Below are 20796 nucleotides of genomic sequence, written 5' to 3'. Positions count from 1 at the left end.
CGGCCAGAGACCAGAGCCCTGTTCCCGCAGGACGCTCTTGCCAGCACCTTCCAGGACTCTCCGCTGTGCACACAGCACTTTTCATGCCCGCTCTCCACAGCCTTTGGAACACAGAGCACAACCTGGCTGGCGCTGCCATCAGCACACCCCAAAGACGGGCGCAGGAAGGAGAAGCAGGGGCTGCTTTGTGGCCATGCCCAAGAGAGACTGGAAGGGTGCCCTCCCTCTGCTCTCACTTGGGTGCCTTTCTGACAGGCTCTGAGGCAGGGGCTGCGATTCCTCCGTTGTGGGGACCAGAACCGCAGCCGGGATCCCGGCACTGCCTGACGGCGCTCCGGGCAATTGGCACGGTGGTCGCGCGTCCCAGCCTCGGCCACCATGCTGCTGCTTCACTTGCCTTCAGGCACAACAAAAGCTCAGTGTTTAGTTGTCAGGGATGCTCGGGAATAAAACAATCTGAAACGTACTTGTGACTGCAAAACAAGTTTTCTTTGATGAGTTGCTGATGCAACAAATACATCCCAACCCCTGGATTGGTGAAAAGCTGCTGAGCGGCAGCAGGAGACGGAAGGTGATGCTCAGCTGGGAGATGCAGGCAGCCCATCCAACTTCAGGGCATGCCCTGCATCAAAAGAGCGTGAATTTAGTCCATGTCGCCACTCCACCCCAGAACCAGGTTTCATAGCTCCTCCTCTGGACTGGAGCTTCTCCAGTTACATCATCACCTCACAGATGGCCAGAGCAGGAGTGGTGAATGTGGGCAGAGCTTCGGCCACAGAATCAACCTGATCCAGCACCAGAACATCCACACTGGGGAAAGGCCGTACAAGTGTGGGGAATGTGGGAAGGGCTTCAGCCACAGAGCCAGCCTGAGCTTGCACCAAAAGATCCACACTGGGGAGAGGCCCTACAAGTGTTGCCAGTGTGGGAAGGGGTTTCGGGTCAGCAGCAAGCTCCTTGAACACCAGCAGACACACACAGAGGAGAGGCCCTTCCGCTGCCCCGACTGCGGGAAGGGCTTCAGGCACAACCCCAACCTCATCATCCACCGGCGCATCCACACCGGGGAGAGGCCCCAAGAGTGTCCCCAGTGTGGGAAGAGCTTCTCACAGAGCTCAGCCTTGACCCAACACCAACAAAGGCACCATCAGGAAAGCCCTGCCAGTGCCCCCAGTGCAGAAAGAGCTTCGAGCTCGGCTCCAGCTCCAGCCCCCACTGGAGGAGCCACATTGGGCAGAGCCCCGGTGACCCACATTCCCTGTGTTCCGTGTTGGGTGGATTTTAGATAACTTTGGGTGGTTTGGGGCCAAATCTGGTGGGCTTTAGGGTGGATTTTTTATCCCTTTGGATGATTTTACGCCCATTTGGGTCTGGTTTCGCCTCATTTGGGTGATTTTATGATAAACTGGGATATTTTTGGTGGATTTTAAGTCCCTTTGAATGATTTTCGCCCCACATGGGTGGATCTTAGGTGTGCGTGGGAGATTTTAGGCCCCTTCTTTTTGGTCATTTTTGGCCCTTATGAGTGGATTTTCAGCCTCTTTGGATAATTTCATGTCAAACAAAGTCCTTCTCTGGTGATTTTAGGTCCTTTTGTGTGGCTTTCAGGCCATGTTGGGTGATTTTAGATCTTTTTGGTTGATTTTAGGCCAAACCGGGTACGTTCAGTTTGGATTTTACACCCATTTGGGAGATTTAGGAGTGATTTCAGGCTATTTTGTGTGGGTTTTTTTTAAACCAGTTTGTTCAATTTTAGGCCCCTTGGTCGGATTTTAGAGCCCTTTGGATTCTTTTAACCCCATTGGGCTGATTTGAGGCCAAACCATGGAGATTTAGGGTGCATTTTAGTGCCCTTTGGGTAATTTTAGGCCACTTTGTGGGGATTTTAATCCCATTTGGATAATTTGAGGCCAAACCTGATCGGGTTTAGGGTGGATTTGAGGCCCCTTTGGAGAGTTTTAGGCGCATTTTGGGTGATTTCAGGGCAAACCCGGCGGTTTTAGGGCCGCGCGTCCCCTTGGCCCCGCCCCTTTCCCCTCCCAGTTCCCGCCCTTTCTCTGACCCCGCCTCGTTCCGTTCGTTCCCCGCCCTTTCATTGGCCACGCCTCTTTTCCCTTGGGCTCCGCCCATCTGCTGGCGCGTTCCGTCCAGCGCATGCGCAGATGACCCAGGAGTGGCTCCCCCAGGCGCCGCCATCTTTGTTCCTGGTCCCCCGAGCCGGCTCCGGCGTGTCCGAGACCTACGGTGGGGCAATGGGGGATCTATAGGGGATCTATAGGGGATCTCTAGGGGATCTCTAGGGGATCTCTAGGGGTCTGGGGGGACCTGGGGGTGTCTTTAGGGGGTTTAGTGGGTGGTCTGTAAGGGGTTCCATAGGGGATTTAGGGCGGTCTGGGCGTCCCTAAAGGGGGTTTGGGGGGCTATAGGGGCTCCATAGGGGTCTGAGGGGTCTATAGAGGGTCCGTAGGGGTCCGTAAAGGGGCTCGGGGCGTCCCTAAGTCCGGGGCTCTGGGGGTCTCTTTTGGGGATTATTGGGGTCTGGGTGGCCTTTCCGGGGCTTGGGGGGTCTGTCGGGGATCTGGGGGAGCCTGTAGCGGCTCCGGGGAGGTGTGGGGGTGTCCGTGGGTCCCTGTGTGGGGTTTTGGGGCGGTCTGAGGGTCCCCAAAGGGGCTCTGAGGGGGCTCCAGGGGATATATAGGGGATCTCGAGAGGGTTCAGCGTGGCCTGGGGGTCTCTCTAGGGGATCTGGGGGTCTCCCTAGGGGATTTTGGGAGGGCCTGGGGGTCCCTGGAAGGGGTCTGAGGGTCCATTTAGGGGATCTCAGGGTCTCTGCAGGGGATTTGGGGAGGGCTTGGGGCTTCCTAAAAGGGGCTGGGGGGGAGGGTCCCACAGGGGATTGGGAAGGGGTCTGGGGGTCTCTATAGGGGATTTAGGGGGGGTCTGGGGGGTCTATAGGGGATCTGCGGGGGTCCCTAAAAGGGGTTTGGGGTGGGTCTATAGGGCTTCTATAGGAGCCTGGGGGAGCATATAGAGGGTTTGGGGAGGGTCTTGGGATCTCTGTAGGGAAATTTTGGGATCCTTGGAGGGAATTTTGGGCTCTGTACAGGGAATTCTTGGAAATGTAGAGGTCCAAATGGGGCAATTTGGGGTTTTCTATTGGGAACTTTTTTGAATTTTGGGGCCTCTATTGGGAATTTTGAGGGGAATTTCGGGGGAATTTTGGATCCAAAAGCAGGGACTTTGGGTCCAAGTGTGGGAATTTTGGGATCTCTAGAGGGGATTTTCAGGAGTTTTGGGGTCCTCAGAGGAGATTCTGAGTCCAAACTTTGGAATTTTCGGCTCTCAAGAGGAGATTTTGGGGAATTTTGATACCAAATGTGGGAAGTTCCGGCAGTTCTTGGTGATCTGCAGCACCGGCACGAGCAAGTCCTGCCTGCTGCACCACTTCATCGAGAGCACGTGTAGGAAATTTTGGCAATTGTCAAGGATTTCAGGAATTCTGTGAGTTTGTGGAAGTTTCGGGAAATTTTCTTTGGATTTTGGGGGACTTTCTGGGTGCTTTCGGGGATTTTTAAAATATTTTTAGGAACTTTGGGGTGGTGTTTTTGCATTTTCAGACGGTTTTCTGTTGTTATTTGGGGGCTTCTTTGGGGTATATGTTGGGAATTTTGAGAAATCTGAGGAGTTGGGGAGTTTTCAGGGAATTTTTGTGGAGTTTTGAGGGATTTTAAAAAATATTTCTGAGCATTTGAAGGGTTTGTTTGGCTTGGTTTTTTTCATTTTCTGGGTGATTTTTGATGGAGTTTGGTTGAATTTCTGGGGAATTTTGGGGAATTTGGGAAATTCTGGGGAGTCTGGGAAAATTTGGGAATATTACTGGAAGTTTTGCAGGCATTTTCTGGGTTTTTTTCTTTTTCTGAGCTATTTTGAGGGTTTTTTCAGGATTTTTTAAAAATAATTTTCCTTTTTTATGCAATTTTGGGGTGATTTTTTAAAAAAATTTTTGGGAATTCTGTGTCTCTCCGGGCTCTCCCCCATCCTGCGGCATTTTGGGCAATTTTCTGTCACTCTTGGGTCATTTTTGGTCACGCTTTGAATCATTTTGAGACATGTTTTGTAATTTCAGGGGCATTTCTAGTCAGGTTTTGGTCATTTGGGGGCCATTTTGTGGCCATTTTCCGGCACCTTTCAGGCACTGTCGGTCTCTTTAGGGGCGTGTTTGGTGACTTTTGGGCCGTTTTTTGCCGGTTGCGGTCCCGGTCTCAGTCTTGTCCCGGTGGCAGCTCTGGTGCCGGTTTCCGTCCCGGTCTCGGCCGCAGTCCCGGTGCCTGTGCAGCGCCGCTGCGGGTGCTGCTGTCGGTTCCGGTCCCGGTCCTGCAGCGGTGCCGCTCTCGGAGCCAGTCTCGGATCCGGTGTCGGTCTCACTCCTGGTGCTGGTGCCGCTTCTGCTGCTGATTTTGGTCTGGGTCCAGGTCCCGGAGATTTTAGGCGGGTTTGGGTAATTTTAGGCCAAACTGGGCAGGTTTAGGGTGGGGTTTTGAGCCTTTTAGTGTGGATTTTTGGCCCCTTTGTCTGATTTTAGGCAAAATCTGGTGGGGTTTAGTCCCATTTGAGTGATTTTAAGATAAACTGGGCAGTTTTAGGGGGGATTTCTGATCCCTTTGAATGGTTTTTAGGCCCATTTCGGTGGGGCTTAGTCCCATTTGGGTGAATTTAGTTGAAATCTGTTAGATTTTAGGGTGGACTTCAGGTACATTTTGTTGATTTTAGGCCACACCCGGTATTTTCAGGGAGGATCTCACAGCCTTTTAGGAGATTTGAGGGGATTCTTGGCCATTTTGTGTGGGTTTGAAACCACGTTTGGCAATTTTAGGCCGCATTGGCTGGTTTTACACCCCTTTGGATGATTTTATCCCCAAGTGGCTGATTTCAGGCCAAACCCTGTGGCTATAGGGTGGCTTTTAGTGCCCTTTGGGTGATTTTAGGCCACTTTGTGGGGATTGCAGGCCTCTTAGGGTGATTTGAGGCCAAACCTGATCGGTGTAAGGGTGGATTTTAGGCTTCTTTAGACAATTTCAGTACCGTTTGAATGCTTTTCGTTCGAACCGGGCCCTTTTAGGACCGCGCGTCCCCTCGGCCACGCCCATTGCCCTCACGATTCCCGCCCTGTCCCTGACCCCGCCCCTTTCCCCTCCCAGTTCCCGCCCTTTCCTTGGCCCCGCCCTCCCAGGCCGGGCCCGGGCCCGGGGGAGGAGGAGGAGGGAGGGAGGAAGAGGCGCAGCGGCAGCAGGAGCGGGAGGAGAAGACGAGCGGAGGGAGCGGCGGCTCCAGCGCTCCCTGAACTGGCGGCACCGCCGGGATCATCGCCCCCATCCCGCAGGGGGCCGGGGAGGGGGAGCTCGCCCCAAATATCCCGGGGGGTCCCTGGGTTTGGGGTTTGTTGGGGGGATGTTTGGAGCTCGCGGGGATCCAAAGCCGAGCAGCAGATGCCCCTCGGGGGGACATCGGGGGCTCCCCGGGAGGTGTTTTTGGGGTGTCCCGGTGTCGGCAGAGCCGGGGCGGGGGAACACCGGGTTTGGGGAGCCCGGGAGAGCCGCCGCTTCCCTGAGCGGGAGCCCAGAGAGAGGAGAGCCCCGAACCGCAAAGCGGGGACCCCGAGAGGCGGGGGAACGCCTGGGATTGCCGGGACCCCGTTAGGGGCTGGAGGGGCGGGATGGCCGGGAAGAGGGTTCGGGAGTCGCGGTGCTGGAAGTGGCTGCTCCTAGTATAAGCCCAGTCACTCCCAGTATCCGTAGGTGGGAGACAGAAGAGGGGGGAGCTTTTCGGGTTCCTGGGACTCGCCGCAGCCCGGGGAGGGCGGGCACCGAGCAGATGGGGGATCTCCTTCCCCTTCCCTGTGACACGGAGGCAAATCCCATCCTGTCCTTGTCCTTCCTCCCCCAGACAAGGAGCCGAGCATGGAGAGCAGGGAGGACAAATCCCCGCGGCAGAAGCTCGTGGCAGAGGCCGTTTTGAGCGGCTCCACGGCGCAGGAATGCAACGGGGAGGAAAAGGGCCGGAGATCCCTGAGGAGGAGGGGCTGCAAACGCAGCTGGCGAGGATGTGAGGAGGAAAGAGCCAGGCCGGGCCGGGAAGGCGGCCGGAGATGGAGCCAGAGCTCAGAGCTGGTGGTCCATGAGCAGCTTCGTGATGGGGAGAAGCCCCACAAGTGCTCCGAGTGTGGGAAGAGCTTCAGCCAGGCCAACAGCCTGATCTGCCACCAAAGGATTCACACAGGTGAACGACCCTACGAGTGTGGGGAATGTGGGAAGAGCTTCAGCCAGAGAATCAACCTGATCCAGCACCAGAACATCCACACTGGGGAAAGGCCGTACAAGTGTGGGGAGTGTGGGAAGGGCTTCAGGTACAGAGCCAACCTGAACTTCCACCAAAGGATCCACACTGGGGAGAAGCCCTACGAGTGTGGGGAATGTGGGATGAGCTTCAGCCAGAGGTCCAGCCTACTCCGCCACCAGATGTTCCACACAGGGGAACGACCCTACGAGTGTGGGGAATGTGGGAAGAGCTTCACAGAGAGAGCCACCCTGATTGAGCATCAGAACATCCACACTGGGGAAAGGCCGTACACGTGTGAAGAATGTGGGAAGGGCTTCAGGCAGAGAGCCAACCTGAGGCTACACCAAAAGATCCACACTGGGGAGAGGCCCTATGAGTGTAGGGAATGTGGGAAGAGTTTCATCCAGAGTTCAAGTCTGATCAGCCACCAAAGCATCCACACCGGAGAGAGACCCTATGAGTGTGGGGAATGTGGGAAGAGCTTCAGTCTGAGGTCCAGGCTGATCTTTCACCATAGAATCCACACTGGGGAAAGGCCCTACAAGTGTGGGGAATGTGGGATGAGCTTCAGCCGGAGCTCCCACCTGATCCTCCACCAAAGGACCCACACCGGGGAACGGCCCTACGAGTGTGGGGAATGTGGGAAGAGCTTCAGCCGGAAAATCAACCTGATCCAGCACCAGAACATCCACACTGGGGAAAGGCCGTACAAGTGTGGGGAATGTGGGAAGGGCTTCAGTCACAGAGCCAGCCTGAGCTTGCACCTAAAAATCCACACTGGGGAGAGGCCCTACAAGTGTTGCCAGTGTGGGAAGGGGTTTCGGGTCAGCAGCAAGCTCCTTGAACACCAGCAGACACACACAGAGGAGAGGCCCTTCCGCTGCCCCCACTGCGGGAAGGGCTTCAGGCACAACTCCAACCTCATCATCCACCGGCGCATCCACACTGGGGAGAGGCCCCAAGAGTGTCCCCAGTGTGGGAAGAGCTTCTCACAGAGCTCAGCCTTGACCCAACACCAACAAAGGCACCGTCAGGAAATCCCTGCCAGTGCCCCCAGTGCAGAAAGAGCTTCGAGCTCGGCTCCAGCTCCAGCCCCCACTGGAGGAGCCACACTGGGCAGAGCCCCGGTGACCCACATTCCCTGTGTTCCGTGTTGGGAAGTCACCTTGCCGATTATCCTTTTGATTAGACCTTAATTATTTTCTCTTCTCCCTCTCTTTGTACTGCAAAAGCCAAGAGAGATTGTAGCCCTGCTTTCGTGCCTGAGATCTTTTGGTTTTGTGAAATTCTTTTCTCAGGGAATTTTCTGTAAACAAGAGGAGTGTTTCTCTAAAAACTGTAGCATTGTTTTTCATTCCTTTTCCTAGGAGGGACTTCTTGATGTCCCTCTGCTCTGACCAATGTGATTGACGAGGTTTGTCTTTTTGTCACCGATCAGATTGGTCTGTGTAAAATACTAAGGGAGACACATTCCGAAAAACTAAAGGAGTCATTTTCAGCCTTCTGAAGCTCCGAGTCTCCTAGCTCGGTCCCGCCCGGCGGCGCGGCCAAAACTCCCCGGAGCGAGCGCGGCGGTCCCGTAGCGATCCCGGAGCGATTCCGGGTCCGATCCCCGTCCCGGTTTCGGGCTCGGTCTCAGTCTCGGTTTCGGATCAGCGCCAGTCTCGGAGCTGGTTCCGGTGCCGGTCTCGGTCTGTCCCGGAGCGCTGCCGGTCTCGGTTCTGGCCGCGGTCCTGGAGCCTTCCCGGGGCCGGTTCCGGAGCGCTCCCGGCGCCGGTCGCATTGTCGGTCGTGGTCTCAGTCTTGGTCCCGGTACCAGTTCTGGTGCCGGTTTTGGTCTCGGTGTCGATCCCAGTGCCGGTGCCTGTGCGGGGCCGGTCTCAGTTGCGGTGACCGTCTCAGCCTTGGTGTTGCTGCAGGTTCCGGTGCTGATCTTGTCTCGGTCCCGGTCCCGGTCCCGGAGGTTTTTGGCCCATTTGGATGATTTGAAGCTAAACCTGGTGGATTTACGGTGGATTTTCGGCACAACTGGCGATTTTAAGCGAACCCGGGCGGTTTTAGGACCGTGCCTCCCCTTGGCCCCGCCCCTTTCCCCTCCCAGTTCCCGCCCTTTCCTTGGCCCCGCCCTCCCAGGCCGGGCCCGGGCCCGGGGGAGGAGGAGGAGGGAGGGAGGAAGAGGCGCAGCGGCAGCAGGAGCGGGAGGAGAAGACGAGCGGAGGGAGCGGCGGCTCCAGCGCTCCCTGAACTGGCGGCACCGCCGGGATCATCGCCCCCCATCCCGCAGGTGCCCGGGGAGGGGGAGCTCGCCCCAAATATCCCGGGGGGGTCCCTGGGTTTGGGGATATTTTTGTGGGCGGATGTTGGGATCGGGATTGTGTGGGGCTGGGTGGGTGGGATGTGGTTTGAGAGTAAATCACACTTGGAGAGTTCTTGGTCACATGGACTGGGATTTTACAGACTGGGATCACATGGACTGGGATTTCACAGGCTGGACCATCTGGATCAGAACCATAGAGACTGGGATCATCTGGAGCGGGGTGGCCGCCTCGGAACGATGCGAACCGAGGCGGTCCCGCCCGGCCCAGGGCAACCTCCCCGTCCCTCCCAGTCCCGCCCGGGGACGCGGCCAAAACTCCCCGGAGCGAACGCGGCGGTCCCGGAGCGATTCTGGAGCCGATCCCGGAGCGATTCCGGGTCCGATCCCGGTCCCTGTTTCGGCCTCGGTCTCAGTCTCGGTCCCGGAGCGCTCCCGGTGCTGATTCCGGTCGCGGTGCCGATCTCGATCCCGGAGCGGTGCCAGTCTCGGTGCCAGTGCCGGTTCCAGTTTCAGTCCTTGTCTCAGTCTCGGTGTCGGAGCGGTGCCGGTGCCGTTTTTGGTCCCGGAATGCTCCCAGTGCCAATCCCAGTCTTGGTCCCGGAGCGGTGCCAGTCTCGGTGCTGGTTCCGGTGCCGGTCTCGGTCTCCATCCCGGAGCGCTCCCGGTCTGGGTTCTGGCCGCAGTCCTGGAGCAGTCCTGGTGCCGGTGCCGGTTCCGAAGCACTCCCGGCGCCGGTCCCAGTGCCGGTGTCGGTCTCAGTCTTGGTTCCGGTACCAGTTCTGGTGCCGGTTTCGGTGTCGGTCCCACAGTGCGGGTCCCGGAGCGGTGCCGGTCTCGGTTCCGGTGTCGGTCTCGGTCTCGGTGCCGTTTCTGGTGTCGGTCTCGGTCTCGGTGCCGGAGATTTTAGGGTCTTTTGGGTGATTTTAAGCCAAACCGGGCCCTTTTAGGACCGCGCGTTCCCCTGACCCCGCCCATTTCCCCTCAGAATTCCCGCCGTTTCCTGGACCCCGCCCCTTTCCCCTCCCAGTTCCCGCCCTTCTCTGACCCCGCCTCGTTCCATTCGTTCCCCGCCCTTTCATTGGCCACGCCTCTTTTCCCTTGGGCCCCGCCCATCTGCTGGCGCGTTCCCTCGAGCGCATGCGTACATTACCCAGAGGTGGCTCTCCCGGGCGCCGCCATCTTTATTCCGGGTCCCCCGAGCCGGCTCCGGCGTGTCCGAGACCTACGGTGGGGCAATGGGGGATCTATAGGGGATCTATAGGGGATCTATAGGGGTCTGGGGGGACCTGGAAGTCTCCTTAGAGGATTTTAAGGGGGATCTGCAGGAGATTTGGGGCGGTCTGTAGGGGCTTTAGGGCGGTCTGGGGATCCCTAAAGGGGGCTGGGCGGGTCTCGGGGCTCTATCGGGGTCTGGGGGCTCTGTAGAGGGTCCGTAGGGGTCCGTAAAGGGGCTCCGGGCGTCCCTAAATGGGGTCTGGGTGTCTGTGGGGGATTTGGGGGGTCTGGGGGGGTCTGGAGGTCCCCAGGGGGGGTCTGAGGGGATATGTAGGGGCTCGATAGAGGGTCCGGGGGCGCCTGGGGGACCCTATAGGGGATCTGGGGTTCTCTGCATGGGATGTAAGGGGGTCTGGGGGAGTCTTGGCATCTCTATAGTGGAGTTTTGGGGCCCATAAAGGAAATTTTTGTGAATTTTGGCTCTATACAGCTAATTCTTGGAAATTTGGGGTCCAAATTGGGCAATTTGGGGTGTTCTATTGAATTATTAAAAAAAAAATAGGAATATCGCCCTAATGCCGATATCCAACAATGACGGACAAAAGACTCTCCGGCAGTTTAGAGTTAGAAAGTGTATGTTTAATTACGACGCCGGGCAGCGTGCGGGATAGCTCCCGAACACACGCGCGCTCACAGAAGATCACAGGGTCTTTTTATGTACAGAAGGATTGAATACCCAAAACACAAATGTATATTCATGACTTTAGTACCTCCCATTCCCCGTTCCCTATGGTAATTAGCCAAAAGCTATTAAGCATGCGTGGTTTGTTCTTTGAAATGGGTCGGTGGTCTTTTTTATGGGGCGGGGTCTCAAAATGATGAAGTGAGTGAGTCTTCTTCGCTTTGACTTTTTAACCTTTTAGTGTTGCGTGACAACTGAATCCTGTTTTCCCAGGAGTATTTGATTTCTGAATTCATTGTCCTTCTTGAAGCCTATTGATTAGTCAGAACACACAAACATAAGTTGACAGGCCCCATGATTTATCAGTTCCTTAAATCCGGCTTCTGCTTATCAAAAGGGAAGTCTATCTGTCTTACTTCAGCAATATCCAGTTAAAGTCTGTAATTCTTCAAAATTAATGTTTCAATCCCCTTGGTCCCTGCTCCCTCGTGGCCATGGCAAGAGCGGGCTGGGCTGGCCCTGGCAGGGGGCTCTCCTCGGGTCCCTGCTGATCAGGGCTATGGCCCCGTGTTCCTCTGTCTTGCAGCCCTTGAAGACACGGCAGATGACAGCAGCCCTGCCATCAGAAACCTGGCCATTGAAACAGCCTTGGTCCTCCGGGCAGTCCAGAGAGCTCCGTACTCCATCCTGCGGAAGCTGCGAGATCAGCTCCGCAGGGCACGGAAGACACGGCCTCGACTGTCGGGCCTGGGCTGGCTGCGCTGCTGGAGCTCTGCGGAGAGCTGATCTGGGACACTCTGCCTGCTGGGGCCAACTGAGCCAGCGGGGATTTTCTTCTTCTACAGGATTCTTCTTTTCTTCTTTTTTTTCTTCAGTATATAAATATAGGATATGTGTTACAATACACGGACTCCCAGGATTTTTCTTTTGCTGCCCTGGGTGCACAGGGGAAGAGGGGGAAAAGGGTGCTTTGTGCTCAGCAAGCTGCCCAGGCGTGCAGCCTTGCAGGGAAAATGGCCAGAAGCCCCTCGGCCCTCGGTGGTCCTGCGGAAGCCTTTGCACTGCCGAGAGAGCGCGTGGGCGGGGGCCGGAGCTGTGGGCATCCCTGCGAGGCCGGAGCCTGGAGATGGCCACAAGCCCTGTGCCAGCCAGGAACCGCCGTCTGTGTCCTCCTGCCCGTGTGCTGCTGGCCGGATTGCTGAGGGCTCCGCGGTGCCTCTTGATCGGGCTCCTCTGGAGCTGCTGTGGGGCTGCGCCTCTGCTGCCAGGCAGGCTGGCCGGGCTGGGGGAGACTCTGAGGGGCTGGGCTGGTGGGAAGCCCTGAGGAATTGGGTGTCAGAGGCCACAAGCAGCCCCCGGGGAGCTGCCATGTTCCTGCCAGCCGGCTGCTCTGGCGCTCCCCCAAAGTACCTGCGGAGTGAGTGCAGGGAAAGGTGTAACCTTGCGCTCAGGGCCCTTCTCGAGCTCACTGAGGATCCCTCCCTCAATGGTGACAAGGGGGCAGTGGCTGGAGCTGAGCTGGGGAATGCAGTCGCTTGGGCTTGGCTGGGCTTCGAGAGCTCAGACAGCTGCTCCCAGCTCTCCTGCCTCCTGGTTCGGCTGCCCGAGGACCTCGGGACAGGCCTTTGGCCTCTGGGCCCTGTTGGCACCAGGGTGGCGTTTCACGACTTGTGTTCCTCACAGGCCAAAAAAGTGTGGCCCCTGACTGAACATTTTGTGGAGCTCCTGCGGGACACAGATGAACAGTCAGTCAGGATGACGGCCGTGATGCTCAGCTTTGCAGTTTTGGACAAGGACATGCTGAGACCCAGCCCTGTCGCCCTGCAGCTGGTTGCGGTGCTCCTGCCACTCTCTGACCATGCAAGGCTCTGTGCCCCCAGCCACGGCCAGTGTGTGCCCACCAAACACTTGGTGCCCTGTGGGTTTGCAGGCTCACGCCCAGCTGAGCCCCGAGCAGCCGATGCTGAGGTCTTTTTTTCTTCCTTTCATAGAGGATAACGGCCAGGTGCAGCTGCTGTCCACACTGCTCTTCTGAAAATTGGTGACTGTTTGCAGGGCCCCTGGGAGGGAATATTGGGGTTCCTGGCAGCAGGATCCTTGTGCAGCTTCAGGCTGGGGTGGGCAGCACTTCCATCTGCAGCTTCCATGTGCTGCTCCGGCAGCTGCTGCTGCTGCTGGGGACCCTGAGGGAAGAGGCCACGGGAGGGATGGAAATGCTGCACGGACAGCAGCAGCCAGGGCCAGGAATGAGCTTTGCCTTCCTGGCTGCTGAAATGAGGCTCCTTTAGTGCAAGAGGAGGCAAAGGCAAAATCAATTTCAACAATTCAAGGAAAACTGTGGAAAATTGGAAGCCTCTCAAAATGTCACACACATTCATCTGGGAGCTCTTCAGCGTTGGTTCTTGTAAAAAGCCTTTCCCGTTTTCCCTTGGCTCTGAGATTCTGGGAGCCACCGCTGGGCTTCAGGGTTCAACTGATTTTTATTTTCCAGGTTTTTAAACAGAGCTCGGAATTGGGCATCTCTTGCCACTTTTTCTGCTCAGAACCTTGAGAAAGGTTCTCTGCTCCTGTGAGCCACATCTTGAAGGGTGGTTGGCAACCATGGAATGCTCTGGGAAAGCACTTGATTGACTTCAGGGCCAGGCTGGAGAGCTCAGCCTGAGGAAAGAACTGTTCCAGATGCCTCTGTCCATGTCCAGCTCCTCACAGCTGAGTCCCTGAACACACTGGGTGGTTTATAGGGATTGATTTTCCCCTCCTGTTCACTTGGAGGTGATTTTGCCATCCTTTAGAGGAACATCTGACCAGCCCCTGCCCCCATTCCATTTTATTCTCTCCACTTTGAAGCTGGACCGCTGGGTTTGACACGTAAATTGGTGGTGTCTCCCCGTTCTTCCCTCCAGCCCTCCATTGTGACTTGTATTAAACACTGCAAACGGCCTCATTTGTCTGGTGGGGAAGATGTGAGGTGGAGAAAGTTAACAGCATTTGTTTTCATGAACCTTGTGCTAGTAAAGAAAAATGAGGTTGGTCATTTTGGTGTGGTGCTGAGTGTTGGGATTTGGGAGTTTATTTCTTGCTATTGTTCTTATTATTTATTAGTGTTACTTTTCACTGGTCAGATTTTTAAATCTTGGACACGATTAACCAAGGCTGGATGTAAGTCATTAGGAAAATTCCCTTGCACTTTCCACTGGGATTAAACGGTTCAGTCGACTCCAAGTTGCCAGTGGATTCTAAAGATGGGAAATCCTGTTAGTGGTGGGTTTGGTGTGGTTTGGAGCTGGGGAAGGCTCTCATCCCCTCCCGGAGGTGCCCCAAGCCCGCTCTGCTGCCACGTCTGCACTCGCGGCCCCTCACGGCTGCCCTGCCCTGGGGACACGGTGGGACCCCGCTGCTGCCGGGGCTGAGGCTCCTCACGGCCCCTCAAACCCCTCCTGGCTACACAGAACCTCTCCTGGCCCCCGACAGCCCTTCATGGCCCTTCATTGCCCCTCCCGGCCCCTCAGGGCCCCTCCCGGCCCCAGGCGTGGAGCTCCTCCCGAAGGAGAAGGGGCCGGGCCCTGCTGGTTCTCCTTTTATTTCGGTCGTTTCGCAGCCGTGAGGAAAGAAAGGCTGAAATGGAGCCTTTGCCCAGCGGTTCCCTCCGGGTCAACTGCGGCCGAAGCTCCGTGCCGGCGCTGGCCCCAGCACCAGCATCCCCGCAGCCCCGCCGGCCTTTGCTGTCCCCCCGTGTCCATTCCCTGTCCCCGAGGCCCGCCCGGCTCTGGCAGCAGCAGGAGCCGCAGCGCAGCGGGCGCCGGCCCGGCCCGGCCGGGGCTCCCGGGCAGGAGCAGCAGCAGCGCCGGCCCCTTCCCACCTGCTCCTGCCTCGCCTTCCAAGGCCTTTGTCCGGCTCCACTGCGGCCTGGAGCAACGCTCACCCGCCAACAGCCCAGACTGCTCAGGGGCCGCCTGTGCTGCCCCGACCCAGCCTCCAGAGAAAGGAAGGGTCGGCTTCCAGCGCTGTTTTCAGCACTGTTTCACTCAGCCCGAGGTGACGGCAGGAGGCTGCTGCTGCCTTTGCCTTGGCAATTGGAGATCGCGGCGGCTGCTGCACCCCTCTGGCTGCCGACTGGATTTTATCAGGACAACTGCAATTGCCTTTTTCCATCCTTGCTACCCGCTGTGCTTTTGTGACAGTGAACTCAGTCTTTCTGTTGCCGGCACCGTGCAAAGAAGAGATTGAAATGCTCCCAAGTCCCCGGGCACTAAGTCGAGGGGAATTAAAGCCACACAGGCCACATTTGCAGCGCTCCAACACAGCCCTGCTGCTGGTGCTGCTGAAATAGAATCAACTTAGAGAGGCCATCACAAAAATTGCCGCTGGGGTGTCAAACACAATGCAAAAATGCACCCGGAGAAAGAAAAACCAGAACTTCTTGACTCACTTCATTGCTTCCTGCGAGCAGCAGAAAAGGGAGATGCCCAGAGGTATTTCCAGCTGCTGCTGATCCCAGCTGGAGCTCTCTGCAGAGTCCCAGCAGGAACCTGAGCCCAGCCCGGGGAGCTCACACAGTGTCAGGGAGATTCTGTCTCTGGATTCAGTCAGGGTTGCATTCCCCAACAAGTGCTGGTGCCACCTCCTGTTTTCTTGGATTAAAACAGTAACAAGGAAAACCTTACCAATGGCACAACTCCCCAGTCCACAAGGAAAAAAGAAAGGACAAATCGTAAAGTTTTCCAAACATTTGTGCTGCTTTGCTGCAAAAGTCGTGCAGCACTCAGTATGGAAATCCAGGAGAAGCTGCAGTTGGTGGCACATCTTGTGCCAGAAGCTCGACCTCGTTCTCCACCAAAGGTTCTTGAAAAGAGCAGCTGGGACTGTGGTGAAGGTTGCTGGAAAACTGCAACAGCTTTCCAGAAGTGAAATGAAAACGCAAGAAATAAAGCAAGAGCTTTTCCTCTATTTATTTCTATGCTTCCCTTTTCCGTGTTGCACTACTTCTCCGTGCCATTAATTCCAAATGGATCTCACCTCTCAGATCGATGACTTAGTGAGTTTTAGACCCTCGAAAATACCATGGGCCGTACACAGAGTTTGCCTTCCCCTGTTTTTGCTGCAAAGTAACGCTGGAGACATAAGCGTAGTGCTTGGGTCGGGCACGAATCCTACAAGCAGGGAATGTGTCCTGACAGTGTCTGAGCCTCAGCAGGGACAATGCACAGCAGCGACCGAGGGAATTCCTCTGCCGCGGCGCAGGAGTCAGGCCTCTGGATGTGGGCTCAGCACGGCCAAGTTGCCGTGTTTGGAGCGGCTCGGGGGCGGCCCCCGGGGAGCGCGGGGCTGGAGCGTGGAACGGACACGCGGACAAACGGCCCCAGGGCTCCAGTTGCAGCGGCGGCAGCGGCAGCAGCAGCGGCAGCAGCGAGTCTACGGCGTCTACGGCGTCTACGACCCCTCCCCGTCCCTCTCTTGTTCCTCCTCTCCCTCTCCCGCTGTCCCGCACTCAGCCTCGGTGTCCCGCAGCCTCTCCCGGTGTCCCTTTCCCGACCTCCCCGGCCCCTCTCGGCGTCCCCGTCCCGGCCTCTCCCTCTCCCCCCGCAGGGCTGGGCCATGCCCCGGGCCCGCCCCCGGCCCCGGGCGTCCCGCCGCGGTCTGGGCTCCGCCCGGCTCTGGCGGTGCTGGCTGTGGCGGTGCTGGGCGGGCATCAGTGCCTGGGGCCAGGGCGGCATCGCTGCGCTTTGGCTGCGCCTGTCCCGAGCCCGGCCCCGACCCCGGCCCCGACCCCGGCCCCGACCCCGGCCCCGGCCCCGACCCCGACCCCGGCCCCGACCCCAGCCCCGGCCCCGGCCCCGGCCCCGGCTCCTCCCGGGCCCCGCTAAGGACACACGCGGCGCGGCCGCTCCCGCCGCCTCCGCCGCGGCTTCCCCGGCCCGAGCTCCGCCGCTCGGCAGCGCAGCCGCCGGCCTCGAGCCGCCGGGGCCCGGGGCGGGTGGGGATGGCCGGCCCGGGGCGCTCGGGGGGCGCTCGGGGGCCGTGTCTGGCCCCGGGCCGAGCGCTGAGGGCCGCGTGTCGCCCGCAGGGGAGGCGCGGGAGGCCCTGCAGGACCGGTACCGGCTGCGTTCACTGCTGGGGCGCGGAGGCTTCGGCAGCGTCTACTCGGGGACGCGGCTCTCGGACGGCGCCCCGGTGAGCGGCGGGGCTGGCGGCGGGCGGGGGAGGAGGAGGAGGGCGGAGGAGGAGGAGGAGAAGATCGGGGCGCGGCGGGGCAGGCGGCGAGCTGAGCCCGCTGCTGGCCTTTGCTCGCAGGTGGCCATCAAATGCGTGCCCCGGGCCCGCGTCCAGCACTGGGGCGAGCTGGTGAGTGAGCGGGGCCGGCGGGAGAAGCTGGGGCCCGGCAGGGGAAGAGCCGGCGGGAGCCCTGCAGGGAGAGCGGGCGTGGGCTGAGCGGGGGGCCCAGAGCATCCGGGGCTGGGTGAGGGGTTCCCGAGCCCTGGCACAGCCTCAGCCCCACTGACGGCATCGTGGTCCTTCGGCAGCCCAACGGCGCCCGTGCACCCCTGGAAATCGTGCTGCTGGACAGGCTGTCCTCTGGATGTGGTGGCATCATTCAGCTGCTGGAGTGGGTTGAGCTCCCCAACGGCTTCCTGTTGGTGCTGGAGCGTCCGGAGCGGTGCCAGGACCTCTCGGGTTTCCTGGCGGAGCGGAGGTTCCTGCCGGAGGAGGAGGCGCGGGGGCTGTTCCGCCAGGTGCTGGAGGCCGTGCGGCACTGCACCAGCTGCGGGGTCCTGCACCGCGACATCAAGCCCGAGAACATCCTGCTCGACCTGGCCACCGGGCAGCTCAAACTGATCGACTTTGGCTGTGGCGCCTTCCTCCAAGACACAGCCTACAGGCAATTTGCAGGTGAGCCCTCTCAGGGGATGTTCCTGGGCATCTCACGGCCCAGCCTGGCTGTAGCACCGCGGCTTCCCCCTCTCGCTGCTAGGAGCAGCGTTATTTCTTGAGCCAAGTTGCTTTTGGGTGGGGGCGGGAGGGGGCCAGCCCCCACACGCCCAGGGATGCCGGGGCGAGGCTTTAGGAGTTGCAGCATCCCCTGATGAACTCCGTCTGTGTTCCATAGGAACCCTGCCCTACAGCCCACCAGAGTGGATCCACCACCAACGCTACCACGGCGAGGCAGCGACGATCTGGTCCCTGGGCCTCCTGCTGTACCACCTGGTCATGGGGAAGCACCCGTTCAGGAGGGGCCAGCAGTTCATCTGGGGGCGCATCTTGTTCCCACGATGGCTCTCTCAAGGTGGGTCCTCATCTCTGGGCACAGGGGAATCCCGGTGCTGGGAGACAGCAGCAGGCTGATGAGCACCCTGCTCTGGCAGCTGCTGAGGAGGTGGCACATGTCCTGCTCTCCTCCAAACAGAGAATCCATGGGGAAGTTTAGGCACAGCTCTGGGCACACCCAGCATGGCCTGGGCACGGGAATGGAGGGGCAAAGCAGACGGGATCCTTCTCCAACTGACTGCTGGTTTCTGGTTTCTCTCTTCAGAGTGCCAAAATGTTATCAGGAGGTGTTTGTCCATGCAACCCTTGGACAGGCCATCCTTAGAAGACCTCTTCAGTGATCCTTGGCTGCAGGGTGTTCATCTGCCCCAGAAGATGGGAGAGGTCCATGTGCACAGTTTGATCCAAAGACCTGACAGGTAAGAGCTCCACACATCTCATGGCAATCAGTGCTAAAGAAAACCAGAGTGTTTTTGTCCTGCCTGTAGCTCTGAGCAGGGATGACCAGATGGGAACATCTGTGCTGGGGCGGAGCTGGAGACCTGGTGTAGCAAGCACTGGTGGCCACCATCCACCCTAGTTATGCTTGTCCTGGTTCGTTGGTGGCTGGGGCCCTGGGCAGAGCACTGACAGCCTGGTCTGGCCCCCAGGGAAGGAGGAGCCCCTGGAGAAGCTGTATCAGGTGGGGCTGCTGCTGGAGACACCAAGGACAACCCCAAGGATGCCAAGCTCTTCCTCGACCTGGCCACCGGCAGCTGAAGATGATCGACTTGGATTCTGGCACCTTCTTCAGACACGCTCCCTGGGGCCCAATTTGCAGGTGAGTCCACAGCTGGGGGGATGCTCCCAGATGTGGGCATGGCACGGCCTGGCCGGGCACCAAAGGTTCCTCCCTTTGCTGGGGCAGACGCCACAGATTCTTCACTCGGCCGTCAAGCTGCCTTTTGGCTCTGCGCAGCTGCTGAGGGCTGGATGTGCCGTGGCCGGCTGCAGGCTGGGCACGTGTCCTGCCCTCCTGCTCTGCCCCCAAAGGCAGCAGTGATGGGCAGCTTTGGGCCCAGCTCTGAGCACGGCCAGCGTGGCCTGGGCACTGCGGGCGCTCGGGACGAGGGGACAGGAGCCTTCGGCTGACGGGCACTTTCTGGTTTCTCTCCTTCCAGCCGGGCTCTGCGGGTGCTGAGGCTGCTCTGGGCTCTGCCAGGGCTCTGCTGGGCTCAGCCCCAGGCACGGCTGGGCCGGCTCTGCCCTCACATTGCTCTGACAGCTTTGCATCAGATGAGCCCATTCTGAGCCCACCGAGTGAGCTTTCTGCTTTTGCAGGTGAGTGAGACTCTCCTGCAGGCCAAGAGATTGCAGTGAGGGATCCACATCCAATTGGCAAGAACCCAAGCACTCCACAGTTCCAACTGAACGCCTGGATCTCCACAGGATGTTTTGTCTGTCCCGCTCTTCGTTCCTTTTTTGGCTGGAATCGTGCAACTGCCCTTTCTTCCTCCTCCAGAAGTGCCACAAGTGAGCAAAACCTGGCGAGTGGACGGCGTTCCTAAGGCAGTGCAGTCTGGAGCGGATGGATGAAGAATTGCCCTTCTGCACTTCCCAAGCAGAGCAAAAAGCTGTAAGTGGGACTTTGCGTCTTTACGAAACCCCTGACAATTTCAAAGGGAATGTGCAGCTCATTCACAGGGTGAGAAGGAAGGTCGTCTTGTAAAGGATTTGGGGTTTGGCAAAGTTTAGATTCCCAGTCCTGCTTGGAGCTGGCAGGGCACAAAGCAATTTCCTATTGCTTCAATCACAATTTAAAATAATACTGGAAACAAACCACAAAATCTTTTTTAAAAGGCTGCTGAGGTCAGCAGGATGGATCCATGCCATCAGCACATTTATGGAGTAAAAAATGGAGATCTCATTTGAAAAAGTTCAGTTATCTCTTTATCCAAAGCTATAAAGTATTTTTACTACGCTGCACTTGGGTTTTGTTTTTATCTTCCACTTTTTTTCTGTGTTGTTTTTAATTTTCTTTTTTTTTCTTTCCTTAATAGAAAACTTGTCCTAGGGAAGGAATGTCCTTTGCTGCTGGTTCCCGTGTGGAGCAGCTCCCCAGGCAGAGCCCGGCAGCTCCTGGCCCTGCAGGGCTGAGGCTTTTCCCCGTTGCTGGGCACAGACTGATGGAGCAGCACTGCTGAACACGGGGACACGCAGAGGGAGCAGGAGCAGCTGCCTGTGTCCACCTGCAGCTCCAAGGCCCAAACTCTGAGCAGACAGGGCTGGAAGAGACTGGCAGGCTCCCTGTTTGCTGTGCTGCCCCACTTGTGCCCGGCCCAGCTCTGCGGGAGGCAGAGGGAGAACCAGGGGCAGCTCCGACCAGCCCCCAGCACAGGAACACCTCCGGCCCCGGGCCTCGGGGCACTGTCAGCACCCGCTGCTCTGGCCACGGCTTCTGCTGGCCCTGACGGCGACAACCAAACTGTGCCTGATCCCCAGGGAGCAGCAGCAGGGCCTGGATCCGATCCCTCAGTCTGGGGCAGGGCTGGACAAACGACCCCCACAGCAGCAGCAGCAGCAGCAGCAGCAGCAGCACATGGAGCTGACTTTGAGCACAGCCCCCGCCACTGTTCCCTCCCGTGGGCAGCGGTGTCACAGCAGCCTGAGGCACCCGGGAGCCCTCAGGGCCCGCAGGGACTTGAGATGGCAGCCCTGGGCTCCTGGGGGCTGTGCAAGGGACAGAGGTGAGGACTCCCTCTCCACGTGGAGCTTCCAGATGGAAAAGGCTGCTGTGAGCAGGCAGCTGCAAGGGCAGAGGAAGGAGGGTCTCGACCCCTGGATCTGTGCCACTTCCACAGTCCTGGGCAGCAGCCACCGAGCCCCGGGGGAACAGAGGGCACAGCAAGAGGGACAGAAGCAGGCAAGGTCAGAGACTGGAGAGAGCCAGACCTGGGAGCAGGAGCAGCTGCTTCATCGCACTCTTGGAGAAAGCTCTCGGCTG

The 20796-nt window shown here is 58.3% G+C and overlaps 1 protein-coding gene across 1 annotated transcript; it reads left to right on the top strand.

Annotated features, from left to right (window-relative positions):
* Window positions 1-2162: 2162 nt before the first annotated feature.
* LOC136303553 (serine/threonine-protein kinase pim-1-like) lies at window positions 2163-19137 on the top strand. The gene is made up of 8 exons (XM_066207190.1): window positions 2163-2244; window positions 3348-3461; window positions 16615-16721; window positions 16842-16892; window positions 17072-17438; window positions 17656-17832; window positions 18079-18232; window positions 19134-19137. The coding sequence occupies exons 1-8, from the start codon at window positions 2163-2165 to the stop codon at window positions 19135-19137; spliced, it is 1056 nt and encodes a 351-aa protein (XP_066063287.1).
* Window positions 19138-20796: the final 1659 nt, after the last annotated feature.

Source organism: Chamaea fasciata, unplaced genomic scaffold (genome assembly GCF_029207755.1).
Source record: "Chamaea fasciata isolate MVZ Bird 193981 ecotype frontalis unplaced genomic scaffold, bChaFas1.0.hap1 SCAF_37, whole genome shotgun sequence".
NCBI classification, from domain to species: Eukaryota; Metazoa; Chordata; class Aves; order Passeriformes; family Sylviidae; genus Chamaea; species Chamaea fasciata.
This window is presented reverse-complemented; position numbering and strand designations above follow the sequence as displayed.